Source organism: Symphodus melops (genome assembly GCF_947650265.1).
Source record: "Symphodus melops genome assembly, chromosome: 10".
In the NCBI taxonomy this organism is placed as follows: Eukaryota; Metazoa; Chordata; class Actinopteri; order Labriformes; family Labridae; genus Symphodus; species Symphodus melops.
Genome location: NC_136700.1, coordinates 3,758,769 through 3,776,759, shown reverse-complemented (window position 1 = coordinate 3,776,759; position 17,991 = coordinate 3,758,769). Strand labels below are relative to the sequence as shown.

General features: G+C 42.1%; 2 protein-coding genes across 7 annotated transcripts in view; one reads left to right on the top strand and one right to left on the bottom strand.

Annotated features, from left to right (window-relative positions):
- Positions 1–104: 104 nt before the first annotated feature.
- Positions 105–7,512, top strand: pgr (progesterone receptor). 2 transcript variants are annotated; one of them, XM_079354184.1, is made up of 8 exons: positions 105–1,432; positions 2,063–2,181; positions 3,105–3,221; positions 3,493–3,798; positions 4,092–4,236; positions 4,407–4,537; positions 5,092–5,249; positions 5,355–7,512. In XM_079354184.1, the coding sequence occupies exons 1-8, from the start codon at positions 450–452 to the stop codon at positions 5,508–5,510; spliced, it is 2,115 nt and encodes a 704-aa protein (XP_079210310.1). In that variant the 5' UTR covers positions 105–449; the 3' UTR covers positions 5,511–7,512. The 2 variants fall into 2 exon arrangements, with proteins under 2 accessions (XP_079210310.1, XP_079210311.1); XM_079354185.1 differs by having other exon boundaries at positions 106–1,432; positions 2,063–2,172.
- Positions 7,513–7,649: 137 nt separating this feature from the next.
- Positions 7,650–17,991, bottom strand: part of arhgap42b (Rho GTPase activating protein 42b) — a 58,605-nt gene continuing 48,263 nt past the window's right edge. For 2 of the 5 annotated variants that reach the window (XM_079354179.1, XM_079354183.1), the window contains 16 exons: positions 17,663–17,772; positions 17,016–17,072; positions 15,039–15,117; positions 14,643–14,682; positions 14,284–14,346; positions 14,022–14,096; positions 13,367–13,451; positions 13,120–13,178; positions 12,396–12,501; positions 12,030–12,189; positions 11,208–11,358; positions 10,555–10,956; positions 10,046–10,202; positions 8,888–8,950; positions 8,717–8,796; positions 7,650–7,906 (listed from right to left, as the gene is read on the bottom strand). In XM_079354179.1, the coding sequence (XP_079210305.1) occupies positions 7,818–7,906; positions 8,717–8,796; positions 8,888–8,950; positions 10,046–10,202; positions 10,555–10,956; positions 11,208–11,358; positions 12,030–12,189; positions 12,396–12,501; positions 13,120–13,178; positions 13,367–13,451; positions 14,022–14,096; positions 14,284–14,346; positions 14,643–14,682; positions 15,039–15,117; positions 17,016–17,072; positions 17,663–17,772 (1,776 nt within the window). In that variant the 3' untranslated portion in view covers positions 7,650–7,817. The remainder of the gene's footprint in view (positions 7,907–8,716; positions 8,797–8,887; positions 8,951–10,045; positions 10,203–10,554; positions 10,957–11,207; positions 11,359–12,029; positions 12,190–12,395; positions 12,502–13,119; positions 13,179–13,366; positions 13,452–14,021; positions 14,097–14,283; positions 14,347–14,642; positions 14,683–15,038; positions 15,118–17,015; positions 17,073–17,662; positions 17,773–17,991) is intronic. The other 3 variants (XM_079354180.1, XM_079354181.1, XM_079354182.1) reach the window with 3 other exon arrangements.

The following is a 17,991-nucleotide window of genomic DNA, read 5'->3' as shown; positions in this document are numbered from 1 at the left end:
AATGAGCCGAGTTGCTCCCACAGAAAGAGACGATTAAGGTTGTACCTCACTGATGATCATGGGTGGAGACTTAAGGCCCTTGACATTGAAGTGATTCATCACCCATTCTCCTCATTGGCTAGCTCCTTTCCCTTAAAGATGGTCTTAGCAGTGTTACTCCATACATTTCTAAAATAGTGACTCTGCAGTGCTTCTTCCTCTGGGATCCGGTGCATTATTCACTATTGAGTCTGAATTAGAAAAGCTTCAATCTGTGAAAAAAAAAGAAAAAAAAAAGAGAGAGAATATCAATTTAACTTTCAGACATGGCACCCAGTTTCAGTTCACTGAAACATGCCTGGTTCATTTATTGATGCATCGAACAACTGCACACTTTTAATTCCTCATCTTCAACACTTTTGGTGTTTGTTCTTACTGAAACGCTGTTGCATTGTATCATTTAGGTTTGTATGCGAATGAAATTCAAAGTTGCAGCCTTCGACGGGGAGGAGGATTACAGGAAAGTCCCTGATCTACGATTTATCACGCTCCGTCAAGCATCCGGGCGCACTCCGCCGTCTGCTGCGCTTTGCTCAGGGCAGGAAATGGACAATAAAATAAGCGAAAGGATGAGTACTGTTGGTGCGTCGATGGCGGATTCCACTGAGACAAGAGTAAGTGACATGATTGAAGCGGTGTATAGTCATACTAAATTATTGAACGACTCACAGTCTCTAACTTGCATGTCCTCCACCGTGCGTAATTTTGGAAACGCTGGCACACTGATCCACGGTGTACACTCAACAGGCGATGCCACAGTTTTCAAAGACTGTACCGTACTAGATGACTCTCTCGCTGGAAAGCACTTTTATGACCGAAACAGTGACTATCTGAAGTGTGACAGTGTGCCGTGGGAAGATTTGTTAAATGTTCAGAGGACCAATGTGACCACAACCGAAATTTTGCCATGCGCAAGTGCAAGTCTCCCGTCGACAACGGGAGGGTGCAAATTCATCAAAGACGAACAGGAGCCTTCTGTGATTATGGGGAACCCGACCCCCTCTTCAAACTTTGACGCATCCGCGGAGATACCTGTTCTGGACTCCAGCTTCACGCCTATGACCGTGGCTCCCCGACCGGGGCTGGAAGGATCTCCAAACTTTTTGATCGACCTGAATCAGCCGGAGCAGCTCCCAGCGCTGGGCCAGGCCAGGACCGACTCCAGATGCAGTTTGCCAGGGAAGGCTGTCATACAATTCGATGCCAATACGCACACATCCACGCAACTGACGATGTTCAAGAGCGAAGTTCCCCGTTGGCAGATGCAGGCGTCCCCTCCTGAACCCCAGTACTGGTGCCAGTCCGCAGCGATGACCGAGGACCCGTTCACTCGCAGCAGCTATAATGGCATCCAGAACCAGAGGAACGCTTCATCCTACTCCACATTCCCCGGGTAATTTACTTATTTTACTTAAAGTCAGATCTCAGCCTTAAAAAAAGAAAAAGAAATCAGCCATCAGGGAACTTTTAATGAGTTGGCTCTGCTTGTGAGTTCAAAGAAAGAAAGTTTTTTTTTTTCTTGATCAAAGATGACAAGTGATGTGATAAATTATTTCCATGAGTCGATTATGACTCACTTCTGCTTTTCTTGATCTGACAAGAAGTCCCTTCGTTTACTGTTATTATCAAATCTGCAGTATTCCTCTCTCTCTCTCTCTCATTGAAAGGTTGTAACAGATTTATTGAGTTCCACATTTAAAAAACAAAAGTAAACAAGAACATCTGATTCCATTTGGTCTAGATTTGATGTGTTCAATCATCTCGTGCACATTATTTTGAACTCTGGTTGAGTGACAGATCCTTCCAGTAAGAACAGCATACTTACTTCCTGTCTATGGTAAGATAAGAAGCAACCTCAGATGTTGTGCAGAATAGTATTATGCCTGCTTATTAAATGTTTCAAATGTGGATTACAATCTAATAATCAAGGGGTTTCACTTTCAGATGAACGGCCCTGTCTTCATCTTGTACAGGAGTTTGGATATCTATATAATTGACTTGACTTTTCTTGTGTTTATCTTAGTATGCCACCTCAGAGGATGTGTGTGATCTGTTGTGATGAGGCCTCAGGGTGCCACTATGGAGTGTTAACCTGCGGGAGCTGTAAAGTCTTTTTTAAGAGAGCAGTTGAAGGTAAGCAAGGTAATAAGATACTTTTCTTAAAGGTTAAGAACATGTATACTTTAAATCAAACAGTCATTTTCTTTTTTGTTTTTGACATGTTTCCAGTCACACACTGTCGGGGCAGTATTCATAGTGAATTGGTATTATTATGAATGGGGAAAAAAGTCGGCGACAGCAAACAGTTTACCAGCTTTTATACTATAATTAAATACTTTCTTACATCTGGCCTGTGACAGCTGATCAAGCATGCAAGACTGTTTTATTGGCCTTTACTCCCTTGTTTGTTCTCATCCTCCTACTCTGATGGAAGTCTCTTATTTGGTCTTGGTTCTGTGGGTGTAAGTCAAGTTTCATGCAACTGTTCCTTTACACAAGCTGTATGACATTCATTCATTTGAAAATTAAAATGTCCCTCCTCTACTTACTTATTTTTACTTTTTTCTGTTCACAATGTGTTTTTAATTATTTTATTTTTTTTAAAATAAAGTAACTAAAAGATAAAAAAGATCTGGGTACAGGCTGTATCCGCACATGATTCTCATAAATAAGTTATCACAGGTCTACAGTTAATTTGGTGAATCACCGAGGGGGAGTAAACATCAATTTTGACTGACCTTCTATGGTAGTCGTTAAAGGTCATTAGCAACAGTATCACATTGACCAGTGTTCACCATGTTCTTCATCTTGGACTTGTTTTTTTTTTTTGTTATCTGGCAACGTGAGATACATAAGAGCCACTCTGGCTCACCATGGCCATGTCACTCTGTCCTCACAGCCTTGCCTCTATCTCATTTTCGTCTTTAGATGTCCCTAGAACAGTGCCTCAGTGTGGATGAAAGTAGCCACGCTAATAGTCAAGAGCTCTTCAACTCATTTTCCTCCTCATTATGTGCCTCTCCTCCTTACATTGTGTGTATTGTCTGTACCCTTTCACTCCTTAGGCCATCACAGTTATCTCTGCGCTGGGCGGAACGACTGCATTGTGGACAAAATCCGGAGAAAAAACTGCCCTGCCTGTCGCCTTCGAAAGTGTTATCAAGCTGGAATGAGGCTCGGAGGTACCATTTTACGAAGATTATTTTTACACAGAGGCAATTTGGCTGGTATGAATAAAAATGCTCGGTTATGAAAGACTGAATCAGAATTGGATTCACCATCAAAATGAATGTTTATAGCGCTTGATCAAAAATACTTAATTGAAATGAGCTTTTAACTGGATCGTTTTGAAGAGAGATGAATGACGTGAGAGATAACTTCGTGTAGAGAGACTTGCGTTTAAGGTCTGCTCTTTGTTATCAGATTTACCAAGGCCTTGTATTCACTTCACAGGTAGGAAGCTGAAGCGCTTTGGGGCCTTGAAAGCCTTTGGTTTACCACCCTCCCTGATGTTCCAGTCTCACATGGCCATGTCTGGCGACAGTCAGGCCTTGGCCTCCATGTCTTGCATACCAGGCATCCGCGAGGTTCATCTCTCCCAGCACATCATCAATATCCTGGAAAACATCGAACCAGAGGTCATGTACTCAGGTTATGAAAACTCCCAGGCCGACGTTCCTCATCTCCTGCTCAGCAGCCTCAACAAGCTGTGTGAGAAACAGTTACTGTGGATCGTCAAGTGGTCCAAGTCTCTGCCAGGTAACGGCTCTCTGCAGCTCAGGGTCATCACACTTGTTTCCATGGCGATCTAAAGCCAGGCCTCAGCCTTACACACTGACTCAGATTCAAGGCTGTTTAATGACTACGAGATATAAGAGAAGTGAGGTGTTAGAGTAAAAAGAATTTCTATTAACTAGGCTGCAAGCTAGCCTAAAATATTACATGGAAACAAGAGGTATGCACCCCTTTGTGGGAGAGTACATTAGTTCACGTGTTATGACACAAACAGAAGCAGGAACTCATCCACTTAAAGTTATTTTTTTCTCTTGAAGGGTTTCGTGACCTCCACATCACCGATCAGATGACCCTCATCCAGTACTCGTGGATGAACCTGATGGTGTTCTCTCTCGGCTGGCGCTCCTTTCAGAATGTCACCAGTGAATATTTATACTTTGCACCTGATCTGATTCTCAGTCAGTAAGTAACCATCATACAGGCACTTTTAGTTGGCTTGGATTGTCGGTGATTTATATTTAAAGCTTAGAGACTCTGGACTGATGCATTTATTCATGAAGCAGTGATTTCTGATGAAACAGAGGCCATCTGTAGTTCAGCAGCATCAACCATTTTATGTCTTTGTTTGACAGGGAGCAAATGAGGAGATCTCCGATTTATGACCTCTGCCTGGCGATACAGTTCATCCCGCAGGAGTTCGCCAATCTTCAAGTCACCCGTGAGGAGTTTCTCTGCATGAAAGCAATCATTTTACTCAACACAGGTAAAAGCCAGAGAACTTTCTGCATCTGTTTCAAAACGACTTACTTTCCTCTCATGTTGACCTTACCGCTCTCAGCGCACACTGTTACTGTGTCAAGCTTTGATGACCGTCTACCGTAAAGCAACAAAATCAAGGGAGAGCTGTAAAGGGTGACGTGACCTTGATAAGATGAATGTGGTAATGGTTATCAAGTTTCAGCTTAAAACTGACCGGAAACATTTTGAACAGTGTCATGTCATTAGATAAACAACCACTCCGACTGCAACTTCTGTAACATGTACTTCTTGTTTGTCTAACTGTTCAAAGGGTGATTATTGATACATTTAAAAGAGCAAATGTGGGGCACTTATGACCTAGTTGGTGGGTTGCGCTCCATTAAGAGAGGCTCTATATCTCTAAGCAGGCGGCCCGGGTTAGAGTCCTTTCCTGCATGTCTCCTCTTTCCATTGTCCTATGTAAATGAAGGCGAAAGCCCAAACCTACAATTGTATACAAAAGAGGAGCTAATGTTTGGGGTTACATCTTTGATCTATAACTGTCCTGTCTCTTCTTAGTGCCTCTTGAGGGACTAAAAAGTCAGGCAGCGTTTGAAGAGATGAGACAAAGCTACATCCGGGAGCTGACCAAGGCGATCCACATGAAGGAGAAGGGCCTGGTGGCCAGCTCACAGCGATTCTACCACCTCACCAAGCTGATGGATGCTATGCACGATGTACGCTGACTTGTAAATCTAAGCACAAAAGCCTTCATTTACATATCCAAACAAGCTGGTGTATGAACGCGTGTTTAACCAGAATATGGTTTTCTTTGCCAACAGATAGTGAAGAAGGTCAACCTGTTCTGTCTGAGCACCTTCATCCAAGCAGACGCCATGAGAGTGGAGTTTCCAGAGATGATGTCAGAGGTCATTGCCTCCCAGCTTCCCAAGGTCCTGGCAGGCATGGTGAGGCCGCTCTTGTTCCACTCCAAGTGATGATACCAGCACTGACATCACAACTCTGTGGAGACATCTTGTGACTGGATTAGCACCCTTTCAACTTCTGGATTCTTCATCGCTTACACCATTGTAGTCAGTCAAGTGTACTTTGCCAGCCTGCCTCTCATGCTCTTTTGTCATTTACTTTATGAGTTCAAAAACATACACTCTTCATTTTTTTTTAAAGTATAGAACTATGTTTATTTTATGAATGAAGAAGCATAAATCAATAAAGCTCCTCTGTATAATTGTGGTGTAGCAGCCGTTCCCACCCTAAAACCTTTGTACTGATGGTACTTCTAGGCTGATGTACAGGAGGTTTTAAGAACCTGCAGAGATACAGAAGCTGCTGAAGCTGCAGAAATTAAAAAAAATAAAAAATAAAAAATAAAAATAATAATTCAAACAGAAATTCAGATAATCAGCATTTCCGACCAATATTTCATTCGGACAGCAGGAGAAGGTGAGGAGACACTGACAGCTGAAATTTCAATCCATCACATTTTTTAAGGGTTAGCATTAAAGTGACTCACTGCCTTGAATTCAGGGAGGAGAAGCTGGCCAACTGACCAGCTCTATAAAGCAAAAATCACCGTACTGTGTGCCTAGACTACATACTGTATAACTCATTGCATTTCTCTGCCGATGTAGATAAAAAAACATTTGAGTCAAAGTTAGCTGTCTTGAAATTCCCACAACAATGGACCTTAATCTGATACATGAAACAGATATGAGAAAAAAAAGCAACTCTGGTATGAGCTGGTATGACAAAACTTAAATGCCTGAATGTGAAACCACTTCTCACTGGCATTATTCTATATTTACTTCATCATTACTCTATCTTCTATTTCTGCAGCTGCATAGTTAACAGAGACAGAAAGAAAAGGATATGGTTAGAAAGAAACACATGTTCGACTTTTTGAATTTCTTGCTGCTGTGTGCAAAACTTCATCGTACTGTCACGAAGCATTCTGAGCACAGGTCTTACAAATCACGCTGTTTATTAATAGACATGTTTTTTTTTTTGCCCTTTCAAGACACAGTAAGTGATTGCAAGGAAAACAAGCTTGCCATTACAAAAAGAGGATGCCAAATGTTACATATTCAAAATATGGAGTTCATTTCGGTGTCATGCTGCTGGAGAAGGAGTGTAAGGGCGTTTTCTTCCAGCATCGATGTTCAAGGCCAGCTCACATTCTTAAAAAATGCCAAAGAACAACCTGGTCTTGGCGAGAGTGACACGTGAAATAACCTGCAAATAACGTTTCCTATCAACACAGACCCTTTGACTTTGATGTAACTCTTCAGATTGTCAGCAGTGAAGAGCTCATTATCTTTTATCTTTGGCTTTCTGAACTGATATCAGGGAAGTGAACATTTGAGATGGATGTGGACTTTAGAAAGGTCGTAACTGTAACAGAGGAGTAAAACTGAAACGTCCATCTCTAACATGATATGACCTGACACTGTTGTTACTGATACACCAGTGTAGCAGTAACTACAACAGGCACTGAAGGTGAAGGTGAACAGCACCTCAAAAAAAAAGCACTCATGGCATCAGAAAAAAAACAAAAACAAAAAACAAAATATAACACAAATATATATTCACACAGCATATATTTATCTCATGTGAGAATTTAGTCCAGTAACTATGAGTTACAAGAAGTCAGTGTAGGATTAGAAAGCAGAGAAGAAGTCAGGAGCGTGTAGCTAACTGCAGAGAAAGTGCACTGCAGAGGTGAGCAGGGTCAGTGGAGGAATGATGTTCACAGGAAACATGAACATGGAAGTTAAGGTGCAAACCATTATGCTTTTTCTTATTAGCTCCTAATAGACTCTAATCTATCCCTATTTATAATCACAGCTTGATAAATGACAGTTAATACGACATGTTTATGGAGCTACAGATTTCATGAACAACTCCATGAAAGTGTTACAGTTGATAGAATGAGAAGTGAAAAGGTAATATATTTCTGAAAATAAACCTTGTGAAATGGGACGTGACGTGTGTGTGATTCTGAGTTCTAATACTGTGACTTTAAATATCAGTGCAGATGAAGGGGAATACACTAACATCAGCGTCCATGACCTGCAATCTTCTGATTCCTCAAACCTTTGAACATTGAAGTCAGTACAGCTCGGGAGGTTCACGTCTGGACTGTGAGAGCGACAACTGTCCTCGCTGATATCTGCACGACATGCATGAGCTGTCCCTCACAAGCAGTAACAGAAACATAACAATCAGCCACATTGTGCATTATGTTTCCATGGATACCATGGACAGATGCTGAGTTTACCATCCTGTCAGAGGAAGACGACATAATTCTCAGGGATTAAACCTGTTCTGCCCTCGTATGTTGCTTGGAGCCAGCCGGGTTCAACGGAGGGGTAGACTGAGGGCACAAAAAGAGAAAAGACGGATACAATCAGAGGAGGGAAACAGACTCTTACTCAAGTAAAAGCTCAGTCGAACCACCGAGCCTGCGTTCGGTTGCATTAATTCCCAGACTTAGGCGAAAGGATAAAAAAAGCAAAAAATAAACATTTAAAGCAGATTGAGGAAGACTCTGGGTCAGGCTGCTCTTTTAACTCAGTCCCTGTGGAACATTCTGGCAGACATGAAAGCAGGATTGCTTTGCTTTCTCACATGCATTCAGTGTAAACCAAATAAAACAACAGCATTAATCAGTTCTCAGATGCAACAACACAGCGAGGAAAAAAGCTTTAAAAATTAGTGGTTTAAAACAACCTGGCAGAGATGTGCTGATTACTAATGTAGAGAAAAATAGCCTGTTAAAGTGGAAGGCAATAAAAGCACTTTGCTGCCTGCTGTTAAGTGCACAGGGAGCATTTGTTGACGTTTTTTGCGTTTGGCTCTGGCTGTGTTAACAGGGAACAGGCGCTGGTGCCTTCCATCTCGAGGTTACAGTGACCTGCCTGCGCTGGTTCAGGGCCAAGGCAGCTCGAGATGGAAAAGGAAAGAGGCAATAAAAAAAAAATCCTGGAGCTGTTTGGATTGAATCAGTGCATATGAGGGTGTCATGCTAAGAACAACATTGGTTTATGTCTCCACATAACATCGGGAATAAGCCAAGCCTGTCTGCGTACACGTTACAAATTGTCCAATACGCTTTTAGGAGGAACATGTGAGAACCTCGGCAGCGTCTGTCCACCCTGTAATGTCTCGCATTGGCTCTGCTCACCGTTTGTGAAGTGCGCCCCCTGGGGGAAGCTGAGCTCATGGCTGTGTTCTGCCTCACAGGAATACATTGCTTTGGCATCTCTATAAAAAAAAAGCAAAAAGAGGCAATGTCAGAGCAGGTTTGAGGAGATGAGAGCTGGATTAATTAGACGAAGCAGTTGTAGGATGTGACCTTCCGACTGGAGCGGGCTGCTGAGAAGAGGCATTTTCAAAAAGCAGAGCCCTGGTCGCAACCCTGAAACAGAACCAGAAACAACATGTTGACTGCGCTTGATGCGATCCTGGATCAAATAAAGTCTTGGAAGTCAAAGCTTTGAATGACGTCATCCAGAGAAACTGTGAGCTGCAGTCAGAGTTAGAACATATTTTCTACTCTGTTTAGATTTATTGACACCTTTAAATCAGCAGAGCTGCTTCAGGAAAAAAGAAAACTCCAGACAGAAACAAATCTGTTCACTTTCTCTCGGCTCTGCCAGAGATGCTCATTGTTTAGAACGCACTGAAATGTGTTACGACACAATAAGGGAGGTTTCCTTCCTTTGGGTGGACTCGGCTTCGGTATGGGGGTGAATTGAGTTTAACTATATAACAAGGTTACACTTGACCCTGTACACTATAGCCATAGAGTCAAGAGGACAACAGAGCCCTGGGCCAACGTGGTGCTATACAAGGAAACTACTTGAGAGAGCGTGTGACAGGCCTCTCAGACATGACAAGTCAAACAATCTATTTGTCCCGAGAGAAGCGGAGCAGACTGCTGCTAGGTCACAGCAACCCCCGAGCAGGCTGAGCGCAATTAAAGCCAGCTCTCCCACTGGAAAGGAAAAGACATAAATCTTCGAACACATACTCATGTGATCGGCGAGATCTCTCAACGCTCAGCGCTCATCACAGGGCGAAGGAGCAGGAGGAGGAGGAGGAGGAGATGACTCAGAGGGGAGAAATGTTGCTTAACTGTCATCCTGAAGACTTATTTTATGTAGTCACAGAATCCACGGCTTATTTACATCATTTATTAACCTGCATGTTGCCGCTTATAAATAATAATCATTATTATAATCATCATTTCGTCCACAGCTCAAACCACGTTACTAGGATCAAATACTCCAAAACACAAATCTATATTCAAATAATTGAAAGCTTGTGCTGGGGGACTGTGAATGGATCTTTTTTTTTAAGCCATTGTCAGATTATTTTCAACGCCAATTTTTCCATGAAATATTCGACTAATTGTTTAAGCACAGGGTTAAGGTATGGAAGGCATTACACTGCATCTGATATCCTAGTTCATAAGAAGATTCTAATGCATCATTTGAAGAGAAGTCATTACACTGATCCAGGTCGTTGGTAGCCGTTGCTGGCGGACGTGTCCATCCTGCGGCGGATCACGAGTTTCGGTGGAAGCTCTGGGTGCTCAGCAGGCTTTAGGCTCTCTTTGGGCTCCAGTGTTGACAGATTGTGGACAGATCCAGAGCAGCTTCTGCGCCCTGAAGGGACAGACACAGATAATAACTCCCGTCTGTGTAAACGACACAAAGACACTAAAGTTTATTACTCAAGCCGCCGAAGCTCTGCGCCAAGTGACTCGAGAGACGAGACGTGTAAATAATCTTTTAGCGCTGCTGTTTATATTTCACTCAAGGGTGATGCTGTCGTCTTTAAGAGTATAACGTCCTGAAGGAATATGTTATGATAATAAAACCATCCGGTTTATAAATTCAGTCCTGGAAATCACATTTTTTATGATTATTTATTTTCACTTCATTACTGCGACGGAAGCAAGATCAACAAACTAATGACAGACAAGTTTAAACTGGCGGAACGTGATGATTATCTAACCTTCAGACATATGCAGTGATTTCAGAGAGGGAGCAGCAGAGCGGTTCAGCAATGCTGGCCTGAGGTCAATGCGACAGTGGGGGGCTTTTTTGGGGGCAGCAGACAGCCTGGGTACAGCGCTCACAGAGGACACACTGAGAGCATCCTCGGACTCTCCATCTGTACGCCCTGCATCCTCCCTGGAGCTGGACTCTGGGCTGCTGACACACGCTGCGCTCCTGGGGCCGTTTGAAAGCTGTGACGGCGTTCGGCGGAGGTCCAGGAGCGTCTTGTCCTTGACCTGAGTGGAGGGAGCTGTTTTGGAAGAGCTGTTCTGCTCCGAGGAGTGGGAGGACAGAGACTCCATGCTGCCCATGGGGGTGCTGCCTGGACTGCTGCTCAAAGTGTCACCTATGCAGGGACCAGAGGAGAGGAATACAGAGCCCTCATTAAAACCTGCTGAGTGACATCGACTTTGAGGATAATTCATGGCTTAAGAAAACATGTCTTCAAAGAAATCATCATTATCTAGCATTTCAAAATACACAGAACAACTAAATACCCCCTTTCAGAAAACCGTTAGTCCATGTGGCGAGGGATATTACAGCCCACTGGCAGGTTTAGAAAATTGTGGCGTGATGACCTGCTGAGGTAATCACGGCTGTGGTACTCACTTTCTGCATCTGCCAGACACAGTGTTGGCGTGTAGAGGCTGCGCGGCTTCCTGGGCCCTGTTGACAGACAGATGGCCCTGCTCCTCCGAGAGCCGGGCCGGCTCTGGGGTTGGGGCAGGGGCACGTTGGGATCTGGAGGCTGGTAAAAGATCTGGAGGTCCAGACATGCACACTGATTACTCAACACAAACACAATGTGTTTACCTCTTTCAGATTAAGACCAGTACTTGAATGTAAAGTTTGTTCGCTGGCTGAAATCGTCGTCTATATTGTGAGGCTCAAGAACTTTGGAAGGATTTAGAGATTTAGCTGAGCACTCTATGTTCATGTAAATATTGTCTGTATTTTTGCTTGTTTTGAAATTGCTGCATTTTTTTTTCAATTTAAGCAGAACTATTTTTATTACAACGTGAATATGGATCTATCAACAGTTTCACAATTTAATACACAGAAACTCTAAAACGGCCAAACTATCAAATAGAGAGGTAAATGAAATCAGATATTTATTTTTAATAAATACATCATTTGATTCTTTCTTCTTCATTTAATTCATTTTTGGGGATCTTTATGGTTTTATTAAAGGGACAGTCGAGAGAGAGAGAGAGAGAGAGAGAGAGAGAGAGATTTGAACCCGTGCTACCCGCTGAGAGGATTTCAAATTTTTAAAAATATGCAATCATCAAGGTTTTGTCCATAAAAAATGTTTCACTGAGAGTTTCCAGAGGGAGGAAAAAAACATAGACACAGCAGGAAGTGCATGTATAAAGAACTGATTAATGGTAGAGTTGATATTAAAGCATTCTGCACTCAAACATGACACACCTTGTTGAAGTTCTCGATAAGTATTTCTACCACAATGTTCTGGAACTTTATGTTCATCATGGCCGCCACGGTTTCCTCTTGTGAGCGCATCAGGGTGGGCCCAAAGATGACACCCAGGTTTGACACTGTCATTAGGTTCGCCTGGTTCTCTGTGGAAACTCTGCAGGACGAGGACATAGGAGTTAGAGATGTGCTGTGAACTCTTCCCTGCTGATTATCCCAAAATACGAACGCTTCACTCTGTTCCCCACCAGAAGCTGACACCTGAAAGTGTGTTAACGTCTCCCTCAACGATGAAGACAATTGAATCAGTCACAGAAATATTAACTCCTCTCAGTGTAACTGATTCATTACAGCAACACGTACGTGACCAGGTGTTTTATTAGAAGCTCCAGCATGTCCTTGTTCCTCTCAGGTAATTTATGGACCAAAGAATGGACAGCACACACCCTGTAGTTCTGGTCATCTGACTCTGAGGATGGGCAAACGGATAGTACGATTAGATGGTAATACGCTGACACTATATCCACATGTACATAAGCAGAAGAGCACAGATGAAATCAAAGTAACTTGTCGTCTAGATAAGAAACGTGGGCACTTTTTGAGAGGTAAAAATGTAAGGTGGTTTGTCCTTAGAGAAATAAAAAAACGGAATCCCTGAAATCATTACCCCAATGACAGGCTTTAAAGGGATACTTCACCATTTGCATGAAGCTTTGTATTTTTCTTTGCTTGAAAGTTTTCTTCATGTGATGCAAAAATCGTCATATTGCATCACAGGAAGAAAACTTCCAGGCAAAGAAAAACATATTTTTCTCGTCTCAGGGCAAAATGAGGGCTGGATTCGCGACCATTCAACACTACTACCATGTTTCTAATGATACACAGCTTCAAGCAAAAGGGTGAAGTCTCCCTTTAATAAAACATGTTCTGTAGTGCAGATGTGTATGCTACACTTTTGATCTTTCATTAAACCGACCTCTACCCACTTCAGAAAAAAAACAACAACATCTTTCTAGTGTCGTGATGAAAGTAAATCAGGCCGTTTGTGAAAAAAAGATATAATTAAAGTTCTCTGTTCTGGACTTACTGACAGCCATGATGAAATCTTTGTGGAGCTTGAAGGTCATTAGAGGCTCAGAGAGGCACCTGGTGATTGGAGAGAAAGAGCAGTTGTCATTTGTTTCCTGAGTGACCAGCTCTTTCAAATCCAGTCAGCTGTGAGTCACAGGCAGCGCTGAATGCATGACTAACAGCTGAGAGGTTTTTAAGAGGCATAATGGAGGTAAGGATGATTTCTGACAGCTACAGACACACAGCTGGTGGGGCGAGCTGACCTGAGGTAATTCTTCAGACCACTGGTGATCGTTTTGTTGTCCCAAGTCTCTGGATCCAGGTCCATATGCACCGGAGCTTTGGATGCTATCGGAAGCACATTTTTTTCTTTTTATATCACCACAATGCACAAGCTATAAACTGTCAGTAAAAACAATACAACGTGACATGACCTGACAGTAGGCAATCAAGTGATAAACTCCCTGCTAGTGTAAATACATGAGTATTCACTCACAGAGATGGAGCTTAAAGGGGATTTATATAAATGAGTCAGATGTTTCCTGTTCAAATGCATGCTCTGAAAGCAAACAGGGTTATCTCGGGTCATCTAAGAAACTGATGACAAAGCAATACGAGGCCATGTTGTTGTTACAGTGTCACACCACAAGGAGGAGCTCTTCCCTCACACAGCGAGGTGAAACTATCTCTGCTGAATCTGAACATTCAAACCTGAATACAAGAGGCAGAAAAACAAGCCGTCCATACACGTAATGCTTTAAAAGAACTCAAAACTAAGAGTGATTCAAGCCTTTAAAATGACAAAATAAGTCATTTATTGTTTTACTCAAAGCCTTTCAAAATGTCATCAGTAGCAAGAATAAGTATTTCTGTTCTGTGTTTATAGGTGATATTTGTTTTTGACTAAAAGCGTCTTACAAAACACTGTGGTCATCAGCTTCTGTACTTTGGAGTTGACCCCTCCGATTCGGTACAGTCCCATCGTATTGATGCCTGCGAGGGGATGAGCAAGTCAAGGAAAGAAACAGAACAAGGTGTAGAGAGTTTCAATTCATTCAAGGCTACCGTCAACACAAAACGTGGACAGTCAAATCAAGGAGGCACATTGTTGATCTTAAATGCAGTCGGGCTGAAGTCAAGTCATTTGACAGATGAAAGCTGTGAGATCTCAAAGCCTCACCTCTCATCTCCACCAGGTCAATGCATTTCCTCACAAAGTTAAAGCCTGCCTCATTAAGAAACGCTGTAATACAACAGGAGAATAAAGTTGACATGTGAATTACTGTCAGGGTTAACCACGCATCATGCAGGAATAATAAGCGTTCCCCTATGCCTGTGCTCCGACTAATAAGACACAAACCCTGTGCTGGAAGGCTCTTCTATGTCAGCTGAGTGGGTGGATGTCAAGTAATTGTGTTAATGAACAGAGATAGCTCCAAGTAACAGAGAGTGTGCTGGGGATTTCATTATAGTGCTTACTTTGCTGAATGTATGCATTTCAGATGGCATTTGTTAAGGGAGATAAAAAGGAACACTTACTTTCTTCCTTTTTGCTTAATATAGCTGGCAGGTTGTAAATCTGGAAAAAGTTAAAGAAAAACAACAACATTAAGTTAAGTGACCTGTTAGCTGGAAGACGAAGAAAATCCCAGAAAGAAGAAAATATGTAACACATCTCCTTTCCCCCAGAGTTTATTTGCTTAAAGCAAAAGTTCCTATTACTAGCACAAGTGGGTGGTGAGGTCATGGTTTCTTAAAAGACTTTACAGGATGCTACCAGAAGAGGGGGACAGTGAACAAAAAAATCAGCTTTGGTTTTTTTTTTTCTTGTCAAACAGGCAACTTAAAAAAAAAAAAAAAAAACTGCTCACCATACAGCAGCAAACAGCAAATAAAAAACAAACATTTCAAAGACAAACAGGCAAAGATCCTCACCGGCTCCTTGCCATCCATGGCCTCCAGCCACAATCTTCTGTTGGACTCTGACAGCGCCTGCAGTGTCATAACGCCATGCCTGGACAGATTTCAGAGAAAAGCTGGTCTCAGTCTGATCTCATTGCCTTGGGGCCCCTGGACAGGCCATGTTTACACTGGCTTAGACCACTATAAAAGGACTAGTGTGACTAAAATAGCTCATGTGCAAATACTTGACTTCAAACTGTGCCCTCTGTTGGCTCAGTGCCTCACATTCCACTCCCAATGTAATGCTACATGTGCTTTAATATTACAGTGATTCACGCTTTATTCACCCAGCATGCATACACCTGCATCTCATCTGTGTCATCTACAGCACAGCACACCTTCAGTCCCATGTGTCCCTGCACCGCTGGCTTTGTAGCTTCAAGCTTGTCTGTGCTTGCAGTTGATACAAAGCACTGTTATTGTTCTTCCATTACCTGATGCTGGCACCATGTGTTGACAGTGGTGCACAAAAAATGAAGCCCACCCAGTGGTGATAGTTAGTACTTGCATGGAGCAATGTCAACTTGTAAACAATAATTTTAGAATTCAAAATGAAACACTTTAACTTCCTGGAATATCTTGCCATGCAGATTTTTCTTGGATTTTTTTGACAGTTTTTTTTCTCACCATGTAGAAAGGAGTTTCATTAGTGGTGCTCACAGCAAAGTAACCATTAAAAACACAAAACTAAAGTGACGGTTAATAGTTGTCGTCGGGAATACTTTCTGCATATTTGCCCATTGATGCTCGTTCTACAATGTATTAATGTTGTTTTTTTCCAATCATTTTCCTATTTCAAATCTTACGTATGGAGGCCCTGAACAGACATAAATCTTTACATTTTATTTTACTGTGTTTTTCTGTAACAAGATCTGGAGAGAACATGTCAAAGTAACTCATTATCATGGGAGAAGAAGCGTTGGTATGCTGAGATAACAGGATGAATACATAATGATCTGGAGGGATTTTGTACTCATTAACCAAAAACACTAAGACACAGTTTTTCTGTAATTGCAGACCTACTTGGCAATAAACATTGATTCTTATATAGTATTTTTTTTAAATCATTTTTCATTGCTTTGAGCACCACTTCCCCCATTTAGTTTAGGTTTAAGTTTCAGAGGTGGATACTTAAAAATCTTGGCACATAAAATCCAGAAGTATTTGCATGGCTGAACACTCCTGTAGTTATTTGTGTGAACCCACCCTATAGAATGAGATGCCTGGCCTGTTTGGGGCTGAGCTTTATATGAAACAGCATAATGTTCATTATAATGAGGATGAATGCAGGAGCTTCAATCTGACTGGAGCTCGGCCCTCATTGTCCTTGAGGTTGGAACAAGCACCTTGGGGCCTGGCTTTTTATGATAAATGACTTGTCCTGCAAATAAACTGCAGTTATTGTCCAAGCTCAGCAACCCTCAGCCAGGGTGAGCAGCGCTGGCCCTGTGCAACAATAATGCACAGTGATGAGTCGACTGTATATTCTGAAATACACATCACAATAATGAGCTGCCGTCAAGCTCTCATAACATAGAACTTAATCATTTCAGCCACTGTTAATCAGCAGGAAGCCAACGTGAAGGTGTTTGATCTTTGTGGAATACCTTTTTTCTATTCCCCAGTGCAACATTATACAGAAATCAGATTGAGATGTTCCCACACCGCTGAAGGATTTTAAACTGCTAGACATAGACATCTAATTATTCCCAGAACATGTATCATTGCATGTGTTACCTGAGTAATTACAGACAAGTATAAATCATTTAAGAATGCATCTGTGTCCTGTAGCCATATTGACCACAGGACGTCTGATTCTGAGCAGTGGTAAGAAGGCGACAGGATGTCATTAGAAGGCTTGGATTTAAGACTGAGTGAATGAGACGATTAGCAGCACACATGCAGCACATGCAACTGCTCTGAAAGGGCAGCACTGGTCAGTTCACATACCGGACTTTACAGAAAAACTGAAGTGGTCTGAAAAGAGTTCCACGATAGATGTCATTTCTACATTGACATGAACACAGAGAGAAGACGGAATGGGTTCACAAATAGAGTCAATGTCGATGTGGACATTCAACAAACAAGAGCTTCGGAGGGGGAGAGGACTAAAGGAACATGCAGGACACAAACAGAGCTGAAAACATTCAAAACTGATAAACAGAGAGTCTTAGAAGATGTTAATCAAACCTGAACAGCTCTCAGTACTACCATGATAATGTGGGTTCATTTCCAGTATCAGTTGGGTTTAATAAAACACAAAGTGCATGAAAATTTAACATCCCAAAGGCGCTTCATTCAGTGTGAATGTTGCTTTGACAGCTCTATTAAAAAGGACTTATTCGGCCATGTCTAATATCTGGAGTAATGTCATGGTACTTTCAAGAGAACTTTCCAGAGGCCACAGATAACCATATGGTACAAAAACTAGCATGTAGATTTGTTAATAAGGATGTTATAGTATTTCGCCGCCTGCTATTAAATCAAACTATCATCACACGTAAGAGGAAGTCACGTTTAGTGTGTTCCTGTTTTCAGACCGTGTGAGTAACAAGGCAATTTGAGGAACGTGTCAATGACTCATCGCAGTCACAGACCTCTCCACCACTTCGATATCAAAGCAGAAACGTTTGTCGATGGAGTCCGTCTTCCTCCGAATACAGGACTTCAGTTTGAACATCTCCGCCTGGTTCAGGACGAGCCCGTTCTAAAACAGAAACACACACTGCAGTAATTGATAGGAACCCACACTGATGATAACTAACACACATGTAAGACATGTACCTTCCATTCTCCCCAGGGATCTATTTTAAAAATGTGTAATGTCCAGCATGGTTGCACTCAGTTGATGGAAAATAATGAGAATTGAAATGTTTGTCAAACACCTCATAAAGTTTGAAAGCAAACATGCATTTACATCAAGTGA